The sequence below is a fragment of the Excalfactoria chinensis genome, chromosome 2 (assembly GCF_039878825.1).
Source record: "Excalfactoria chinensis isolate bCotChi1 chromosome 2, bCotChi1.hap2, whole genome shotgun sequence".
NCBI classification, from domain to species: Eukaryota; Metazoa; Chordata; class Aves; order Galliformes; family Phasianidae; genus Excalfactoria; species Excalfactoria chinensis.
In genome coordinates, this window is record NC_092826.1 from 115,868,740 (window position 1) to 115,888,564 (window position 19,825).

Sequence of the window (19,825 nt, forward strand, 5' to 3'; positions counted from 1 at the left end):
AATCAGAAGGAAGAAAAAAACAAAACTAAGAAAATCATGGGGAAAAAAAAGTGTGATAAAAGTGCAACTACGTGCTGTTCGCTTTTGTTAACAACTCCTTTTAGCAACATCTCTTTCTCTCATGCTCAGCTTGTGGATATACTGATAAAATGTCAGGGGGTTGAAGGCTTGAGGAAAAGGAACTGTGTTCTTGAAATAAGATGTTTTTCCTGGAAACCTCATTCAGGTTAAAATAATAATAATAATTTTTCTTTGAAAAAATTCTTTCAAGAAACAACTGCATTTTTAACATGAAGCAATAATGACCCCCTTTATCTCCACTTTTTCTGAAACATTCTGCAGTAGGTAAATGATAACTTAGTGAAGTCCAAAGGTAAACCAAAGCTTTTTTCTTTCTTACAGTGCTAAAAACTGAATTGCAAAATATTCATGTTTAACTTTGGCTATATTTCTATCTTTCATATAGAACAAATCGTTTTTCTTTACATCTATGCAGTACATGGTTCTGTCAAAACATAGTTCTTTCAATGACCACACAGTCCTTTTGTATTTAGGCTAAAGAATGATACAAATCATTTTGGAACACAAAAGGTCTGTTATATCCCTTAGTTCATTTCCTAAACAATGCCTTTTCCAACTCCAACTCTTTTTCAGCCTACTTTAGAAGATGGATAAAAGCTTCCATAGACTTTCTGAGCAGTGAAGCTCAGATCTTAATCACAGAATGGCTTGTGTTGAAAAAGATCTTAAAGATCATCCAGTTCCAATGCCTTATCATGGGTATGGTTGCAAATCTCCTTTGTAGCTGGCCAATGGATGTCAGATCTGTCTGATGGACATTATTAACATTGTCCTGCATGGAAAACAAATAAACAAGCAAACAATCTGTGTTATCTTAAGTTATAATAATGGAATATTCTGAGCTCTTTTTCCATTATCTAATAAATTTTGCAAATATTGAGTCTGGTAATGCTGTACTGAAGCTGCCTACCAATATATACGTACACTAAACAAGGTGTTTAGCGTAAACAAAGAAAGATGCTGGGACTGACCTTGGTGAAACACAGAGGAGTAAATAAGATGTATTTTCAGAAATCAGTTGACTGATTGGGATCATGAATTTGAGGAAGCAGTAGTAGATATCTTGTGTTGTGCTACACCAGGAGCTTGTTAAGTGAGCTGTATTGGAGGGAGAACAGGCAGCCAAGGGATAGCTGTATTGCAGTAGTGCTGTGGTCAGTAGTCTGCATGTTTTAGCATCTGGCACAGTATGAGAGAGAACTTTATACCGGATGTTACATGTGTGTTTTCCAAGGCTCACTGAAGAAGGCAGGATCTCTGCCTGCTGTGTGCATGATGCACAGGGTGGCTTTGTTGTGTGCAGGGTTCGGCAGCTCTGATCCCTCTATTCCTGGGCAGATCAGGAGGGCTGCATGAGAAAGCGCATCATGTGGTTACAGGTAGTGTTGGAAATGCAATGCAGTGCTGTTTTTCTCCCAGTCCAACTGCTGAAACACAGAAGCAGGGTATCCCAGCCTCTGAAGCAGCAGTTTAGTTCCCTCTTTCAATATGACAGAGTTGGTGTTCACCTCACTAGCATCTTTTTATTTTTTTTCCCCACAAATGCTTTCCGGGCACAAATAGACTTAGTTTCTGTTTTGTGTCAGAGCAAAGAATAGAATCAAAGCCCTGGACTTGAAGTCCATTACAGACTCTGCAAGGGTTCATATGTAATTCAAACAGGCTTAGCCCAAGGAACAACATCTTTATTGAAGTTAGTTTTTTGAACACATATGCCAAGAATTTTCCTTCTGGGCTACACTTCTGAGGTGTAGAACTACACTGAGAACAATCAGGAGACAGTGTAATGAGACCTTTTCCATGGGGTAGATGGGGAAAGACGAAATATCAAGGCTTACAGGAGAATGCAGGTAGAAAACATCCTATAGGATGGCCTGCAGATGTAAAAATGGCATTGTGTTGGGCCCAGCCTTGCCTTGCAGCATCTTTCCTGAGCCAAAAACCCAGCTCACTTGAGTTATCTGCACTGCACCGAAAGATTGAGAACAGCAAGTGTTTATGAAGAGATGGACTTGGACTTCTCCTGGCTTGTTCGCTCCAGCTCTAGCAGAGGTGAATCAGTCCCATCTGTTTACTCGGTGTCTCACTCTGTACAGCTCTTCAGTGCTGTGGTGTAACATCCAAACAAATTCTGAGGCAAACAGCATGGACATAGCTCACCATGGTGACTTATGTCTGCTGTGCTACAGCCAGCTTGTGTATTCTCGAGATTAGATGGATCCTAGATCTCAACTAAGTAAGCACTTCTGTACCCAAATTAATTCAGCAGAAAATCAGAGTTGTGCCTCTGCATCTGTAGCAAGTGAGCAATGGGGAGTTGGTTATATTTAGTAGAAACTTACAATGAACCATGCATTCTAAATGAGTTTGTTGTTTGAAGATCTTCAAACTACAAAAAGTAGTTCTAATGCCTTGTTGTGTTTAACTCCCAAGCTCCTATCCACTGGACTTGCTGTCTTCTGTGGAGAAATGTCACTTGAAACAGGTTCTGAATTGGAGCCAGTAAACATCTGTATCCTGGAATATCTCTCATGTCTGAACTAGCATTTAAAACTGTGTTACTGAACTCGGATTAAATGACCATCTTTGTATAGCTGTCAAAACAATGTTACAAATGGTAAAGTGAGAAATTGTGGCAAGGATGCAAAAGCTGGTATGAAAGTAGGATTCAGCTAGTGCCAGCTTCATTGAGTAGTTTAGATGTATGAGGCTTAGTTGAGGCAGGGTTGTGAGCTACTGATAATGTGTAGGGCTCTATTGTAGCTTGAGCATGTAAATGGTGATTTTTGTACCTTGTTCAATTGGTAAGGGGAGGATTGTATTTTTTGGAACAGCAGTAAGCAAATGCAGAACATGGGAGGATCAGAAAACACTAATGTAGTGCAGTGTTTGCAATATAATAGGCTGATTCATAGCTATTGTAAATGCTTATAGACATACAAATAGCATGCAGATGAACCTAATAAAATTAGAGTAATAACAGGAATGACAGCCTCCCTGATGGAAAGAAAGGCAAATGTTCACTGTGTCTGGAAGTGACCACATACTTGTGTTCAGCAATGTTCTTCCTATGCTAAAAATGAATGATGTTTGAGAGTCTGAGTTTTAGCTATTTTATTTATTTTTTTTTTAAGATGAAGTGTTAGACGTTTCTGTCAAATGGCGTTTTGGAGAACTCGAATAATTGGGTGCAATGATAAATGCTTTCTTTTATGGAACAAGCTTTTTGGGGGTTGGAGGTTCTTCTGGAAGCACAAGTTATTGTTTGTTTGTTTGTTTGTTTTAATTACAAATCAAGGCAGTGTAGTTTGCACAGATGGTGTCTTAAAAAAGAGAAACCTGAGTGCAAATGTTGACACGCTTTGATTTTGGAGGTAAATCTTCAAAGTAAGAAGTATTTCTGAAAGTGCTCTGGAGACAGTAGATAATAGTAGAGATTAAATCTCAGCAGGAGAACTTCAACCTCCTAGTGCAGCATATAAATACATTTACCCATTTTTTTTCACTTGAGTTTCTTATGCCTTAAAAATTAGAACGCTTCCTTCTACCCAAAATCCAATGGCATCTTTTAATTGTATTCACTTATTTAAATCTTGTGGGTATTTTTATTCATGTGAAACAATGTTTTAAACATCTACTATGCATTTTCAATTTTATACAAAGTACTGTTTGAATTTCTTTCAAGGCAGTAATATTAAAGATTTATGGTGTATATTTGTTGGTGGCCCTGCCTGTGGCAGGGGGATTGGAACTTGATGATCCTTGGGGTCCCTTCCAAACCAAGTCATTCTATGGATTTACAACTCTGTGATTTAAAGAGGTAGACTTAATTGGGAGAATGGGAGAAATCAGCATTAGCTGACATTAAGGCTGTAGTGATTTACAATAGCTTGATATGGAATTGTTTTTATCTTCAGCTAACATTTTTTAAAGTAATAGCAGCCTGAGAAGTCTAGCCAACATTTTATTTTGAAAACTGATAGCATAAAAATGCTGTACGTGGGCTTGCACAAGAATTGTCTTGATAATAAGTCAATAAGCACTGCCTGGAATAAAGCAGAAGTGTTAGCTCTCCTGAATAACTTCCCTGCACAAATGCTGAAGGCTATTGATGGGACAGCCACCAACCTGGTCTTCCTTCTGCACTGGTCTCATCTCTGACATTGACCTGTGCTCCCAATGGACAACCCTTTGCATTGAAGCTTTCTGTTCAGAAAAACAGGGATCCTGCTCTTTATTTTGATAGTCACCACAGTCTGGCCTCTGCTTAAAACTGAGCAAGTGCTTAAGGGCTTTTGCTGAGAAAGGACAGCTCACTGAAGAAGGTGCAATCTGGCCTCACTCCGTTTTACTAACTCACTGCTTATAGAGTCTGATATATGTTATTTCCAATTTAATCTAGCCATTATATACATCACAGGATATGTATCATAGAATTGCAGAATTGCTCAGGTTGGAAAAGACCCCAAAAATCATTGAGTCCAACTACAACCTAATGACACTACCCCAACTCCAACAACCCTCTGCTCAGTCATGTCCCTGAGCACCACATTTAAATGGTTTTTAAACACATCCAGGGTTGGTGACTCAACCACCTCACTGGGGAGCTTATTGCAGTGCTTCACAGCCCTTTCTGTACAGAAAATTGCTTTTTCCCAATATCCAACCTAAACCTCCCCTGCAGCAAGTTGAGTCCATTTCCTCTCGTCCTGTCACCTGTCAGCTGTAAGAGACCAGCCCCGCTCTCACTGCAGTTACCTTTGAGGTATTTGAAGAGAACAATAAGGTCTCCCCTCAGCCTCCTTTTCTCCAGACTGAACAGCCCCAGTTCCTCTAGTCTCTCCTTGTAGGGCATATTCTCCAAGCCTTTCACAAGCCTTGTTGCCCTTCTTTGGATCTGCTCCAGCACCTCAGTGTCCTTTCTGTGTTAAGGCACCCAGAACTGGACACAGTACTCCAGGTGGGGCCTCACCAATGCCGAGTGCAGGGGCAGGATTCCTTCCCTAGTCCTGCTCACCACACTGTTCCTGATACGAGCCAGGATGCCGCGGTGTGGTGAGCAGGCCTAGGGAAGTAATATATTTTAGAGAAAACCAAACTGGAGCATAATTTCATCTCACAAAATCTGGATTCAGTTGAAGGCTGACGATGTTCTGAGTGAGGCTGAACTAGATGATCCCCTGAGGTATCTTCCAGTCTGAGTTATTCTACGGTTTATTGATTTCATCCCAAACTCAGTATAGATCTTCTGAGGTCATTAATTTCCATGTGATGAGGATGTGACCTTTTGAAAGAGGCAGCTTTAGCGCTACTTATCATGCCATCAAAGATGAACATTTTAATCCGATAACCTATCCAAAAATTTTCAATTAGTAATGAGCGATGTAAAATCTATTGCATCTTTCTAAGATCATGAATATGGTCTGTCTACATAATACTATGAACTCTTAATTTCCTCTAGAGATCCCTGAAGACCCACAAATTGCAGAAGAATATTATAATGAAGAGTTTGAATCCTGTTCAGAAGACAGCGAAACGGAGGAGGATGTGGAAGTGACACAGACTGTATTTAAGGCAGATCACCAGGTGTGTGTGACCTTCGGGGAAACAGTACGCATTTGATGTTCTCTTAGGGAAAATGAAACCCCTTCCAAGATTTTCTCCTACTGATATTACTGAAATTTGCTTTTCTAAGGAATGTGCGTCTATATCGGCATCGTGAATTAGTTGTAGGAGTATGTTTTAAATGAATTAGACATGTGCATTGATGAGAAAGATTCTTTCTTATTATGATGATTATTTTCTTATTATGATTATTATTATTATGGGCCATACTCCCATGAATGCCTTAAGGTGGATTGCTCTCAGTAAATTTCCTTGTAGCCATACACACAGAGTGGGGTTCTCTCATGTAATGTTAGTTATACCTAAGTTAAGTTAAATCTGAAAGAATACTTCAAGCACAGGGTCTGAATTCCATCTTCTTGTCTGTATTAATCATATTTTCTAGTGTAGTGTGATAACAGTGATCATTAACAACAGCAAGTCTTGATCAGCACATCTGTAAAATTTCCCAAGAATCTTAGAAATTGTAAATAAAAATAAAACTTACTATTGAAGGACTTAATGTAGCTTTGCCAGGTAAGGTGGCCACAAGAAACTCTCAGTGTGAAGGTTGAAGATTATTGGAAAAGGCACCTAATTTAGATCTGATCAGAAAGAGCTGCAATGAATCCTGTCTTCAGTGATCAAGTCTCAGTGAAATCAATGAACTTAAATGGCCAAGTCAGTTCTGAAAATGGATCTTCCTAAGGCATTCAGGAACAATTATTCTCTATGCTGGGCCATCAACTTAAAACATTTTGCTGCAGTGCTTCTGAACTGTACTGTCTGGTTTTGCTTAGGATGACAAACGTGTGAGATTAATGTGCAAAATCTGCAGAGTAGAATATGACGCAGTTTATAGTCTAGAGAACCAACCAAGTTTGCTAAAACTCTTCATTATATTATAAATAACTTTTAATATTCCTTGAAATTTTTGAATTAATAGGTATTTTAAGATGTAGCTTTTAAGGCAGAAATACCTTTGTGAGAAATCAGAATGCTACTTCTGCCACATTGGCGTTTAATCCTGAAATTCTCTCAGACAGTTAAACTTGAAGTTTACTCATAAACACCTCATTCAATCTAGACACGTCCTCTTACCTTTCAAACTAAACACACAGCAATTTCTAACAGCGAATACAATAGTGGTCTTAAGAAATAGTATGTTGGAAATCAGTGGAATATCTGAGGCAATGCTTTGTTGCACTTTGCTGTGTCTGTGTTTACTCACAGCACTCAAAAATACAAGAACTGTTGCTTGAAAAATCTACCACAATGGAATCTTAAATTATTGCTCACTTTTATCAGACTTTAAGTGTTGGGGTTTTTTTCTTCCCATTTTTCTATTTTAGAAAGCCTTTTAAAATTTTCATTCAACTTTCACTGGCAATATCATTAAGTGTCAATCAATACTGTTTTTGAACAGGCAGACTGCTGCTTAGAATTAACAAAGGGCAGAAGATAAAAATAGATTTCTCAATAATGCAGAATAAATCGGGTGTTGGCAGCAAGATTTGAGCAATGTCATTCAGTCATTTTGTAGTGACTGAGATTTTAGTGGTGACAAGGACTGGCGCTAGGTTGGAAGAGCGTTCCCACTGACGCCTCTTGTCAGGATCCAGCCCCTCCAGGCTGTGTGGCTTTGCTTTATCTGCAGTCTGTGTGCACTCCATGCACTGGTCCTCAGCAAACTGGCTTCCCAAGACTGAGTTGGAAAGCACACCCTCTCAGAGCATTTGTCCCTCATGACTCTTTTTTATCAAAGAAGCAAATAGTCTGACTTTATTTTCTTTCCTATTGACCAGCACCTTAGATATGACAGAGCTGTCTCTGGGGGTATTGAAACAATCACCTTTTCTTTTTCTTAGGGATTGAAAAGAATTTTGATTTTTCCATTTCTTGAGTAAAAAAATTCTGCAGGAAGCATGAAAACAAAGCAGGTTGGACTTAGCTGTACTCCCATGTCTGACCTAACTGAATATAAACTCTATACAGTTAGGAGAAATACACATTTTTAAGGAATAATTTTATCTTGGCAAGAACATCTAATGTGTGGGTCAGATGGAATATGATGAGAGGTACCTCTTTCTCTCTGGTGATTGTAAAAAGATCTGCAGTTATTAGCATGCATGGGGCATCTTCATTCTGGATGTCAACAGTTACGTGAGCTGAATCCCACTCAAAGGTAGGTGGTATCATGCTCAACTTTAATAATAAGCTTCAAATCCTACCAGAATAAATTTGATCTTGCTAGAGTGTAGCAGGGCATTGCTTCATCAGTCATCTACTTAATACCAAAACTCCCACTCCTATTTCTATGATAGGATTCATACTCTTTAACTCTTTCTTCAAAAATACCTTTACAAATTAAGCTTTTGAAAATCAATCCACTATAGTACAGGACAAGGACCTGGAAGGTATTTACCTTCTTAATCATTGCAAACCTCTCAATTATCCAATGTCAAGATTGCTTTACTCATTAATTTTGTGCAGATGGAGTGCAGAAATGCTATGCCTGGTAGTGCTTAGTGGTGACCCCATTACTTTAACCAAAAATTAAAAAAAAATCCTCACCCTCTGATATTTGTGCAGTAGTTCATGCAGCAGTAGGGGGTCAGACAAGTCATCTAATTGAATAACACGTTGGGATGCATAATGTTGAAAGGGATTGAAGCTCTTCATTCCTGCTATGTTAGAATCCCACAGACATCATGATAGATGGAGTAGTGGCCTTACGAAATGATACCTTTTCACATAAGAAGGTGCGGTCAGGCACTCAATTGGTATAATTGAAAGTTTTAGGATGGGAGCTGAGGCATCTACTTTGTATTTGTTGCTAACTTTAAATACAGCTTGTGTGATCTCAGCTGCATTGCCCACTTGAAGATGTGGAATTTTTACCAGTTATAAGCCCTACACACGTGAACATCTCATCTTGGTTGTGTTGGTTGTAACACTGGAGTTCTGTGTCCTTTTTCCTTCTCTTTTGCAGCTTATATGCAGATTGCCAGATTTCAAGCAACAATTTGTCAGTTATGTTTCCAGATTTCTAACTTCTTGAGCCAATGGCTCTTTTCCATTCTTTATTCTTATTTTTTGTTTGTTTGTTTTAAGGAATGTTGGTTTCTAATTGTATGAGAAATAATGAGAACAAGAAACTATTTCCAAAAATAAATTGGAAAATAGGAAACATAGAAGGGGTTTCATCTTGAGAAGTCAGCGAACCATGAAAGTTTCGCATTTGCTTTGATTTAGCTGAGAAGTCTATCACTTTGACCTTTGTGCTTTCTTTTAGTGATAATATTAATAGCAAATTAGCCCTCTTCATTCTTAAAAAGTCTAGTAATGCCGTACATTAGCTCACTATTTTCAGTTTCCAGGTTGCTCCTGAGAACATCAAGTCAGATAATCAACTGGCATAAATTATAGCTCCAGTGATATAGTATACATTTTCATCACACCTCCAGTGAATTATAGATCCAATGGATCAGCACAGTGGGTAGTCTGTGCATTGTTACCTCAGAGCTGTTCTGCTAGGTTCCTTGTGCCTGACTTGGCATCCTTAGTATCACCTGTTGTTATGAAAAATGATTTCATTCATTCAGAGTTTGAAACGTTCAAACATTCATCCATGTTGGCTCTTATGTGAAAGAGTGCTTCTCTTCTGTCCATCCGTCAAATTCCCTGTCCTATTCTGTAGCCTTTTTAAAACCATTTTTGGTGGATTTTTCAGTGAGGTCAGTCTTTTGACGTTCAGTTTTAAATAGTCAAGGGATGCTATGTTGTCACCCTGTTGTCACGTGAGGTGTGATAACAGCTTTTTAAAACTCAGGTTTTTCTCTTCCATTCAAATGTAATGTGATGTGCTTTCTAGAGCTTGATATTTTATTAATGGCCAGATCTCAGATTTCATCAAAGAACATGATTAACATTTCATGTGAAAGTTATCATGGCAAAACTGTTAATTATCTGTCTTGTAGCAGAAAACTTAAAATAGAAAAGGGCTAAAATCTTTTCCTAATTAAAGTCTCAATTGTTCATTGTTACAAAATACATGAGTAGGTGCAATTAAATGAAACATAGGTATTAATTTGTAGTGGTAAATATAGTAAGTCTAAGAAATTTTGGAACGGTTATGAAATCTATACTTTCCTTTTCTAATCTTGTTATAGATATTTCAAGGACAACCAATAATAAAATGCTGGTATATTTTCAAATATTGCACACCAACCTCAGCAATAAACATATTCTTTAAGCTACAAACATAACTGTCCTACATGCTTGTGTTCTGCTAGATATCTGACTTAAATAATTGCTTTTATAGAACACCATTCCCAAACCTACTGTTTTAGGAGAAGAATATATTTAAAAAGTTGTGAACTTTGTATTCACCTTGTTGTAGTCTAGTATTGACACTCATAAAGGCTTATCCTTTATGTTTGTAGGATCATGCCTTTGGTACATTATTTTTTAATTTAGGATTTTGGTCACACTAATGTTCATTATTTCATTTACCCTCAGGACAGTGATATTGAAGCCATGGTCAAGCATTTGGAGAGCGTCCTAAATAATAGCTCATTGGGTAAGATAGTATTTCTTCTTTAAATATAGTTTCAGCTGTTATTAAGCATTCTTATTCATCACATTCCCATTATTTCCATTTTGAAAATCAATCAATCAATCAGTCTAAACAAAGTGATCTCCCTGAAAATTTGTGTTCTTAATCTACTGCAAAAATGTATAAATATGCAAAGACAAAAGAAATTCATAGTTAGTTGCTTCTTTTAAGAATAACAGAATTATAAAACATGATGATCAGAGTTGTGGAATGTTAAAAGCTTTTAAAAATTATGCTTTTGCCACTTTTTCTTCAAAGGAAAATATTTAAAGGTATATAAGTTGTTATATAGTTTCTAGAACAGGTAATAATAAGATACAGTGAATTTTTGGTAGTTTGTTATTGTTCTTTTTAATCAACAACATAAATGATGATCCAGGTTTTGATAATGTATACTTTACCTTATATTATTTCAGTACAGGAATGGGAAAATCACTGAGAATTCAAGTTTGCAATTTAATCCTAAAGTCTCCTGCAAATTTTCTGTGTAAATCTACAGTTTCCAACTCTAGTTTTTCATAGTCTACTGAAAAGCTGAAAAGATCTAAATGAAAGATGGCTGTCTTCTGGAGCTGGGCTAGCCACTGGAAGACTACTAAGTTAAGTTGTGCCAGTAGCAGTCTGTGGGTGGTTAGCATGAAAGCAGCCTTGTTTCTTCTTGGTTTGGTGCCTCGTTTGCACTCAGTGGTCATGATAAACTTCTGACTTTGATGAGACTATAGGGGAAGCTTGGGATATCCTCCTCACAGTGATTCCTGCATTGTTGAGCTCTGTTTCACCCCAACTCATGAGCATGGAATGATGGCAGAGAAAACTGAAGAAGAAAGAGGATAAAAGGGAGTAGTCAAAGGTATGGGCGTCACACTCAGTCACTCTATGATCACCTTTGGGGTTCCATCTCAGGGTGATCTTTATGACTGAATGAAAGCTTGTTATCACGTGTTTTGCCTTCACACTAATCAATCTCATGGTTTTCAGATTTTACACTTATTTATAAAATTGCAGCCCTGCTGACTGCAGGTTTAAAGAGTGGAAATGGGAACATGTTCCTCTATACTTCAACAATTCATTTTCTTAATGTAGGATAGGGATTGCCCTAGTGGCTTCTAGGAATAATCCAGAGTATTACCCAAAGCCAAACAATGGAATTCTTTGGAAAATAAATCTTAGTTTTAAAGAGTTTCTTGGCTTCCTCTTTCTCTTTCAATATAAAGAATGTGAAAAAGAAGATGCCTTTTAAAATGATGATATTGAAGAATTAAATTATGATTTAATAATTAAAAAACATCTGGCCACTCTGCGATGAAACTTAAAGCTTTTCTCAAAGCTGTGCTAGTAATTAGGTTTGCATCATTTGTTCCAAACAAATACCTGTTGACGATAATATGACAGAAATCTACAAGGGTCACTTTTATCTTTGTATGCTCAGTATTGCTGAAGAGCTTCAAATATTTACTGTTTTAAGTTCTTTCCATGCCAAGCTACAAAGCTAGGCAGAGTACAAACCATCTTTAAAATAATCTATATCCCATCTTGTTAAGGTGCATCTTAGTCAGAACCCTATGAGCCAGGATTATTGTATTTTATGTCAGTATGTAAAAACCTAGAAGCATATTGCGCTTATTAACCAGAAATGCTTGTATCATATTGTTTGGTTGGTTTGCTGGTTTTGGGGTTGGTGTTTTTTTTCAACATTCTCACAGCACTTTAATCATTTTTCATTAAAAAAAAATAAAAATTCAATTTATGATATGAAAAGCTATTTCAGTTGTGTTGTTACAGGGAACTCTTCAGAATGCATGGAGACCATTTTCTTAAGTCTCATCAAATAATTAGTGTTACTCCAGGTCTAATAATTACAGAAATTACAGAGAAAGAAAATGAAGAAATGATTACAGCCGTTTTTTTTTTTATTAAAAAAAAAAAAAAGAAAAAAAAGAGAAAAAAGAAAAAAAAAGGGTTCTCTGCAGTAATGTAGTTCATTTTTTTTTTTTTTATCCACGCATCTTGGATCTCCTGCTTTGCCTGGTGTTGTGTTTACCTTCCCACTGGTACTAATGCTGGTAACTTCAGCGTAGCACATCAGGGGCTGTGGTGAGCCCTCAGCACTTGCAATCCTTCACCAGAAACGCTTCTTCCTCACTCTAGGATCCAACTGGGGGAGTTTTCTACTGTTTGCCACCATTGGTTTTCCTTCACTGGCCGACAAATTCATGTCATATTAAAAACATTATGTGCATTTTACATAGTTTAGATGTTCCCTTTGTTATCCCTAAATGCTAAAGCTAGTTTCGCCCACTTCCAGGTCTGCATTTCTTTAACAACTAGAAAGTTGTTTGTAGATGTGGGGCCCCCAGTGCCAGTTTATGACTCAGCTCTTAACAGTTCCTTGCCTATAGCCTCATCCTATGTCTCTGCTTCTCAAAGTTTCTGTTGATGTATCGGGCAGATTTCTCTACGTTACTTCTTTAATCCTGTTTGATAAAAATTGCTATTCTACATAAGTAACTGATAGTTTCTACTATCCATCTAAAGAGTCTGGTTGTAGAAAAGAGAAGTCTGTTTTGCCCAGCTAGGTTGTCGATGCCCCCTCCCTGGAGGTGTTCAAGGCCAGGCTGGATGGGGCCTTGAGCAACCTGTTCTAGTGGGAGGTATCCCTGCCTGTAGCAGGGGGGTTGGAACAAGATGATCTTAAAGACCCCTTCCAACTGAAACCATTGTATGGTTCTGTGATTTTAAGAAAACAAAGATAAGTGGAAATAAAAGCAATAGCCCCAGGGTCCTTTGAAGAGCTGCACTTTCAACTTAAGCTATTAAAATTAAGCTCCAGCCGGGCAAAACCTGACAGACCTCAGTGCTGAATTCTTGCAAACCCAGACCCAAGCCTGTTGGCTGGCACTAGCACCAGCAATACCATGTTGCTGGGCTGCAGACCTGCAACATTATTGTAATGACTGCTCCTGAAAACAGGAGGAATTTCGTGGCAGTAATAGCATGGCTGCAGAACTTTGACTGGTCAGAATTTCTCATAGCATTTTTCATTGTTAAAGGAGTTGTAAAAGAAACAATAATATGTACAGTTTCGAGCATATCTTCGAGAACATCTGAGTAGAATAAAGTTAGAGCTTTTTTTTTTTTTTAATGTCAGCAAGGGCCATGATGAAAATGATGCAGTAAAATTCCATTGTTTTTCCATATATGGAGTTTCTTTCTCACAAAAACTCAGAGGTAAAGGGTAAAATCCTGGGACTTTTTGAATTAACTGAGTTTTCTCCCCACAGTTTTCCAGTAAATCACTGTGAATGTCTGTGCTTTGGTACTATGCAAACTTCACTTGGGATTGGCTATGCAGTTCTGTGTAGAGTCGATTTGAGATAACATAATCCGTGCTAGTAAGGCATGAAAAATGGAGTGCATCCAAGAAAAGATCTACAGAATGAAAGAAAGTTTGAAAAACGACCTTTAAGGTTTACTAAGTCTTCTTATCTTAAGTAAAGGGAAGGTTAGAGGCAGTTTGGTCAGTTTGTGTTTTTAAATACGTTATAAACTCAGAAAAACACATCTGATTCTGAGGAGCTTTTCAGTGTTAGAGGAAAAGGCATTGGAGGATCTCATATGTAGAAATGAAAGCTGAAAAAGCAAATCCAAACCAGTAGTCTATGATTCAGTGGAGATAGTAGTTTCTTAACACATAATGAATTATCAAGAGATGCAGTAGATGTCTGTCAACAATTCTTTGGGTTTTAGCAGAAATGTAAGTATGAATTCCTTTAATACTTAGTGTACAGATGTCTCATCAGCTAATCATCTTTTTTTACTGTAACTATCTATGAGTAAATGTGAGCAGAGTATTTCTTTCATCTTTTTTCCCTTTGATAGAGTGAGAAGGCTGCAGTGAGAACCAGAAAACTGGTACTCCATGACCCAAGAGGACAGTTTTGCCTCTGTTCTCTGCTAGAGACTGGAAGCCTATTCATCTTTTAAATATATAGAGGAAGTGAAAGTACTTGGCTTTGAGAAATCACTGTTTTTGTTTTTTTCATTTGATTTAGTTTACCTAATCAAGAATGGTAAATTGCTTAGCAGTGCACATAGTTACTTAGCCACCTTTTGAAGAAGCATAGTTATTTGTTTTGTTGACGTATGTGTAGGCAGACTGTAGCAATCTGGGAAGCTGGTTACCAAATATATTCCTGATCAAGTAACTGCTTCATAAGAAAATCCCTGTGATTTAGAAGTTGGTGTGGGTTATGAATCACTCTAGGAAAAGTTTTGAGGCTTCTCATAGTAGCAATGTGAAAAGCTGTTAGTGGATTTCACTTAGAACTCTTTTTCTTTTCTTTTTTATTTATTTATGTGTGGTTTTTGTTTGTTTGTTTGTTTTTTTAATGAGTAGTCGTAACTTTACAGCATCCTACAATCTCTAGTCCTTGCAGCTGCTTCACAGTACCCAGAAGATCATATTTAACGAAGAGGAAGATAGATACTAGTTTGTATTTAAAGAGGAAGCATTTCTTGGCCAACTGCCGATGTTGAGGGTAGGCAAAGTAGGAATTATTTAGACTGGAATCCTAGAAAACAAACAAACAAACAAGAAGGATGCCTTTAATAATGAAATGTAAGAAAGGGAGATAAAGTATTATAGCAATAAATAGACTGAACCCACTAAGTAGGAAGAGTTTGCTGCGCTCTTAACTACAGTGATATATCCTGTAATAATAGAAATATTAGAATTTTGCTGGGGCCTGTGGCTAAATGTATTCAGTCCTAAAAAGAATGCAAGGCTTGCATTTTCTTTAGACCACTCGTGCTCAGGGCAGAAAAAAATGTATTTGTCTTTGAAGTCTGACAACGATATCAAAGCCCAAGCCTCCACATCTGGACCCTGATTCCCTGTCAGCTCAAAGAGCAGTGATCCTAACTCCTGCGGAAGTCACGATTATGCATTCAGGAGATGCATTCTGTACTGTCTGGGGGTGTCTGTACTCCTCAGAGCAGAAGGGTAGCTCTAAGCTCCTTCTGGCTGTACATGATCGATGCTAATGCAATCCAAGCTAAAACCCAGCTAAGTTCAAGCCAAAAACACCTGCTCGGAGAGAAGATTGTGTTTACGTAACCAAGGCATTGCATTAACTTCTTTGTGTGACTTTTAGCTTATTTGTGTCCCATGCAGAGCCCTGTTTTGGCTGCTCAGAACTTAGGTGCTGTGTGGCACAGCCCATGGATTTACAGAGAAGTTCCACCATGATATACATTCTCCTCTTTGGGGAATTGGAACCCTAATGAGAAATACTTTTGCATGAAAGAACTAAAATAGCTGCTTTACTTGGATTAAGAAGGTGAAAGCAGAATATATATTTATATTTTTCTCCCATAATTACAAATAAATGGGAGGAATATTCAAATGCAAAGGGAAGAACTGAGAAAGCCAAAAAGAGAGACTAACGCAAGAGAATAATGAGAACAAATTTGGCCAATAAAGAAATTTTGTCTGGAAATCAAGGGGGATTTTAGCCAGCAGGTCACAGTATGGCTATGGAATTGTCTTCCAATGGGAGCAGTAGAGGCAATAAATAAATCAATCACTAACTTGAACCTGAGGGCTTGTAAGAGGTTAGGCAGGGGCTTGTGTGATGCAGTGGCAACATAAAATTGCAGGATATTTGAGCTGACAATTCTGTCAGTCTTCTGTGATTCGGCAGCTCTGGTGTCAGGTCATTAAATATTTTAACAGCACGTGAACTATGTGAACAGGAAGTGTGTGTGTGTGTGTATTTGCATATGTATATATACGTATGTATAGTCACAGACATACTTACATGAAGTACTTTCATCTGAAGAGGAAAGCGATGCCATAAGTCAGTTTACTGTCTGATTAGTAAAACACTATCAGTTTACAGTATGATTGAGCCAAAGGAGAGACTTGCCTGTTAGGAAGAGAGTTCCTGCTCTTTCTTACAACTAAGGGCAAGAACAGTATAAGAAAATAAATATTGTCCAAATAAATTTCATTTTGTTGAATATTTGTCTGCCCCAGCATTTCCTTCAGTAACTGTCCTGTCTACTGTAACAGAATACTTCCTTCACAGCAGGAAAATTCATGTTACAATTCTGGTTGGTTTGAGTTATAAATCTACATGTCACTGAAAAAGGAGTTGCCCTTAATGTGTATTTAATAATCTAATTCATCTTTACCTAATATGGCACTACCTTGTGAGGAACAGGAGTAGTCTTCTTCCTCCTGACTGCCCTTGACTCTGAAATAATGCTCAGGGGATGAAGGTGAATGAGGTTGTATGTCTGTGCATTGATTTGTAGGTTCGGCAACTGTCACCAGCATGGCTCCAGTGGTGCCCCAGGGATTCAGAGCTCTCAACAGCACTATGGCTGAGACCAAGCTGAATTGCATGAGGGAGTAAGTAACATATCTGTGTGTGCCAGTATCTTGGCAAAGAAGATGCATTTAAAAATGGCAGAAGGCAAATAAAATTGTGTTGCCTCCCAAAAAATCTGTAACATGCTAAGATATGTTTTGCAGACTGGATAACAACTTGCCTGCACAAAGGTTGAAGTTTTACAGTCAGTTCTGATTGTTTTATTGTAATCTGCACAATCACTGTCATCTTTTCCAAGATCTTGTTTGTTTTCACTACTGTCTGGGTCACTGAGCTGCGTGTTTGCTCCCTCACCCACACTTCATTCTAGCATGGAAAAAAAAGGCTAAAATTTCTTTCCTGTAGTGATATGATGATTAAAACCAAGCTTCTCTGTTTTATGATATTCCAATAAACAGCTGTTCCTTGGGTTTCACTTGACAGTTTAGTCCTTATTATGAAACTAATCAACAGGTTTCACAGTCAGCCAGTCTGATTCCTTTCCATAGAAAGTACTTAAAAAAATCAAACCTAAAATGCACCATGTTGCGCTGACTAGTTGCAAGGTGGGGTTCTTTAGTCAAATTACTCGTTGGTCTTCCAGCCTTCACCTTGTGTTCTTACAGTTACAGGATAAACCTTAACTGTTTGAGCTTCATGGTCACTGTCTCTTGGGCTGAGGTACAATGAAATCACTTCTCGAAAAGTCCGCTTTTCAGTGCTGTCTCTGTGTTTTCACAGTTTGTTGGTTCTGATAGGATTGGCACGTAATGGTGGCTAAATGCTGAAAAAATTGAAAGTGCTGTTGTATGTTCCTTTGGAAATGACACATCACAGTGTAGTTAATAAAACAGTCAGATGCTAATGAAAAGCCTGATTAATTTCAGTATTTACATTCATTACATTAGACCTCATTGTTTTGGAACACTTGCCTTGTCATCTGATTCCTGAATGAGAATCTCTTGGCATCTTGAGAATAACCAGCAGACTGTATCTGTGAGCTATACTGTAAGACATTTTAAAGTAAGAGTCATTAAGAGAAAAACTGGAAGAGTGAGTTGCTTTGGTTTTGCTTGTTGTGGTTGTTTGGAAAATAAGAGTATAGATTCCTTCTTGAGAACTGTAATAGATAGTTTAAAGAAGTCCGTCTAAATATCTACTCATGTAACTGTGCTTTCTTTTGAATATAGTATGACCATACAATATCTGAATATCTAGATATCTAAATATATAAAGGCATGTTCATTGCTTGGATATCAGGATGTTAAGGAGCAAGTGAGTGCAGTACCCAGCGCACACATACAAAAGGAGATCCCTGCAAATTCTCACACACACGCAGCTTTCCCATTGAGCACAGTGAGAGTTTTCATTTTGCTCAAAATGATGTGTGAAGCCTCATCTGCTGTGTTCATCCCTCAGCAAACTTCACGTGATGCGTTGTACTTTCAAAGTGCCAATTTCAGAAGCTTCTGCTGTAATCTTGTGCAGGGCCTTATGTATATATTCATGTGAGAGGGTATCAGGAAGTTGTGCTAAAAGCCTTTATAGGAGTGTTGAAGGAGGAGGACATTGATGTTCTTGAGTACTGTAGGTAGGTGTCCTTTGTTGCTTATTTTAACTTAAACAAAAGAAAACAAAACAAAACCTTCACCTATAGACAGCTTGAGACTGTTTATGATTTAGTCACCAGCTTCCTTGTCTATAGTCCGTGAATATTTTGTCCAACATCATCTTACCAATCCCATTGCACTTCCTGTTTCAGCATTTTGAGTTGTTATCCTCTCAGTAAAAGCCATGATAAAATCACCCACTCCAATGACAACAGTTTCTAGTTTATTATACTTGATATCAGGATTCATTATAGAGTTTATAGCAGCATAGATTTATCTTTCAAGTGGAATTCATTCTGTCTGCAAGATTTCTACTTCAATGCTAACAAGTTTAATATTAGGATCTTCTGTGGTGTTTATAAGAAATCTCAGTTTCTTGAACTAGCTCCTGCAAAGGTTATCTGAGCTTTTTCTCATCATGTTTCTTCCCAGCTTTGCATTCTAACAGTAGGAAGTAAGCCAAGTATACAGAGTTCTGCGACTCATACAGTTTTTAGTCTTAGGAGCCTTGTTAGATGTAGGAAACAGGAGGAGTATTTTCTGACCTGGCCACCATCTCATTCTCATGGTGGTTGCTATCTCTGATGGTACTTCCTGCTGCAGTCTGAGAAGCTACACTCTCGCATGTTCTCTAGAGATAAATTGTCTTCACCAGAGAGAGAAATTAGGAGAAATGAATGGCAGTTTCACTGATGTTACCCAAAAGAGATTTCGCAGTTACGCATCTCAGAAGAGAGCCACGCTGTTCTTCAGAAAGCCCCTGAAGCTAAAGCACCTTTTTCCATCGGATCAAATTGTTATACCAGCTGTAACTTTTTTTTCCTTTTCCCCACACGGATGTCCATAAAAGCTTGTGAAAGCCTCCTTTACAAGATATCCAAAGCTTTGTCAGTTCTCATTACCTGGAAGTTTGACTTTGTCCCTAGGGAAAACCTTTAGAATAGTCATTGTAGCAAATGCTCGTTTTCTGCTTCTGAAAAGCTTGGTGGGTGGAATCGATTGCTTTCTTCAGCAGCACCCTTAAGAAGGTATAGAAGTCAAAATCTACTTTAAAAGAGACTGGCCCGTCATGTTTAGATACATAACTGAAAAAAAAAAAGATTTTATGTAGGAAGTGGAGCATCTCCCTTATGAGGAAAGGATGAGGGAGCTGGGTCTCTTTAGCTTCAAGGAGGCTGAGGAGTGACCTCATTCATGTTTATAAGTATATAAAGGGTGCATGTCAGGAGGATGGAGCAAGGCTCTTCTCAGTGACATCCAATGATAGGACAAGGGGCAACCCTATGTTACAGGGTGCAAGCTGGAACATAGGGAGTTCCACATAAATACAAGTAAAAAACTTCTTCATGGTGAGGGTAACAGAACACTGGAACAAACTTCTCAGAGAGGTTGTGGGTTCTCCTTCTTTGGAGACATTCAAAACCTGCCTGGAAGCATTCCTGTGTGACCTAATCCAGTTGTTCCTGCTCCAGCAGGTGATTGGACTAGAAGATCTTTCAAAGTGTCTTCCAATCACTGACATTCTGTGATTCTGTGAT

At 38.0% G+C, this 19,825-nt stretch overlaps 1 protein-coding gene across 2 annotated transcripts in view; it reads left to right on the forward strand.

The window, feature by feature from the left end:
- NEK11 (NIMA related kinase 11) overlaps positions 1-19,825 on the forward strand; it is an 82,016-nt gene that overhangs the window by 50,955 nt on the left and 11,236 nt on the right. For both annotated transcript variants that reach the window (XM_072330623.1, XM_072330622.1), the window contains 3 exons: positions 5,543-5,667; positions 10,207-10,267; positions 16,622-16,718. In XM_072330623.1, the coding sequence (XP_072186724.1) occupies positions 5,543-5,667; positions 10,207-10,267; positions 16,622-16,718 (283 nt within the window). The remainder of the gene's footprint in view (positions 1-5,542; positions 5,668-10,206; positions 10,268-16,621; positions 16,719-19,825) is intronic.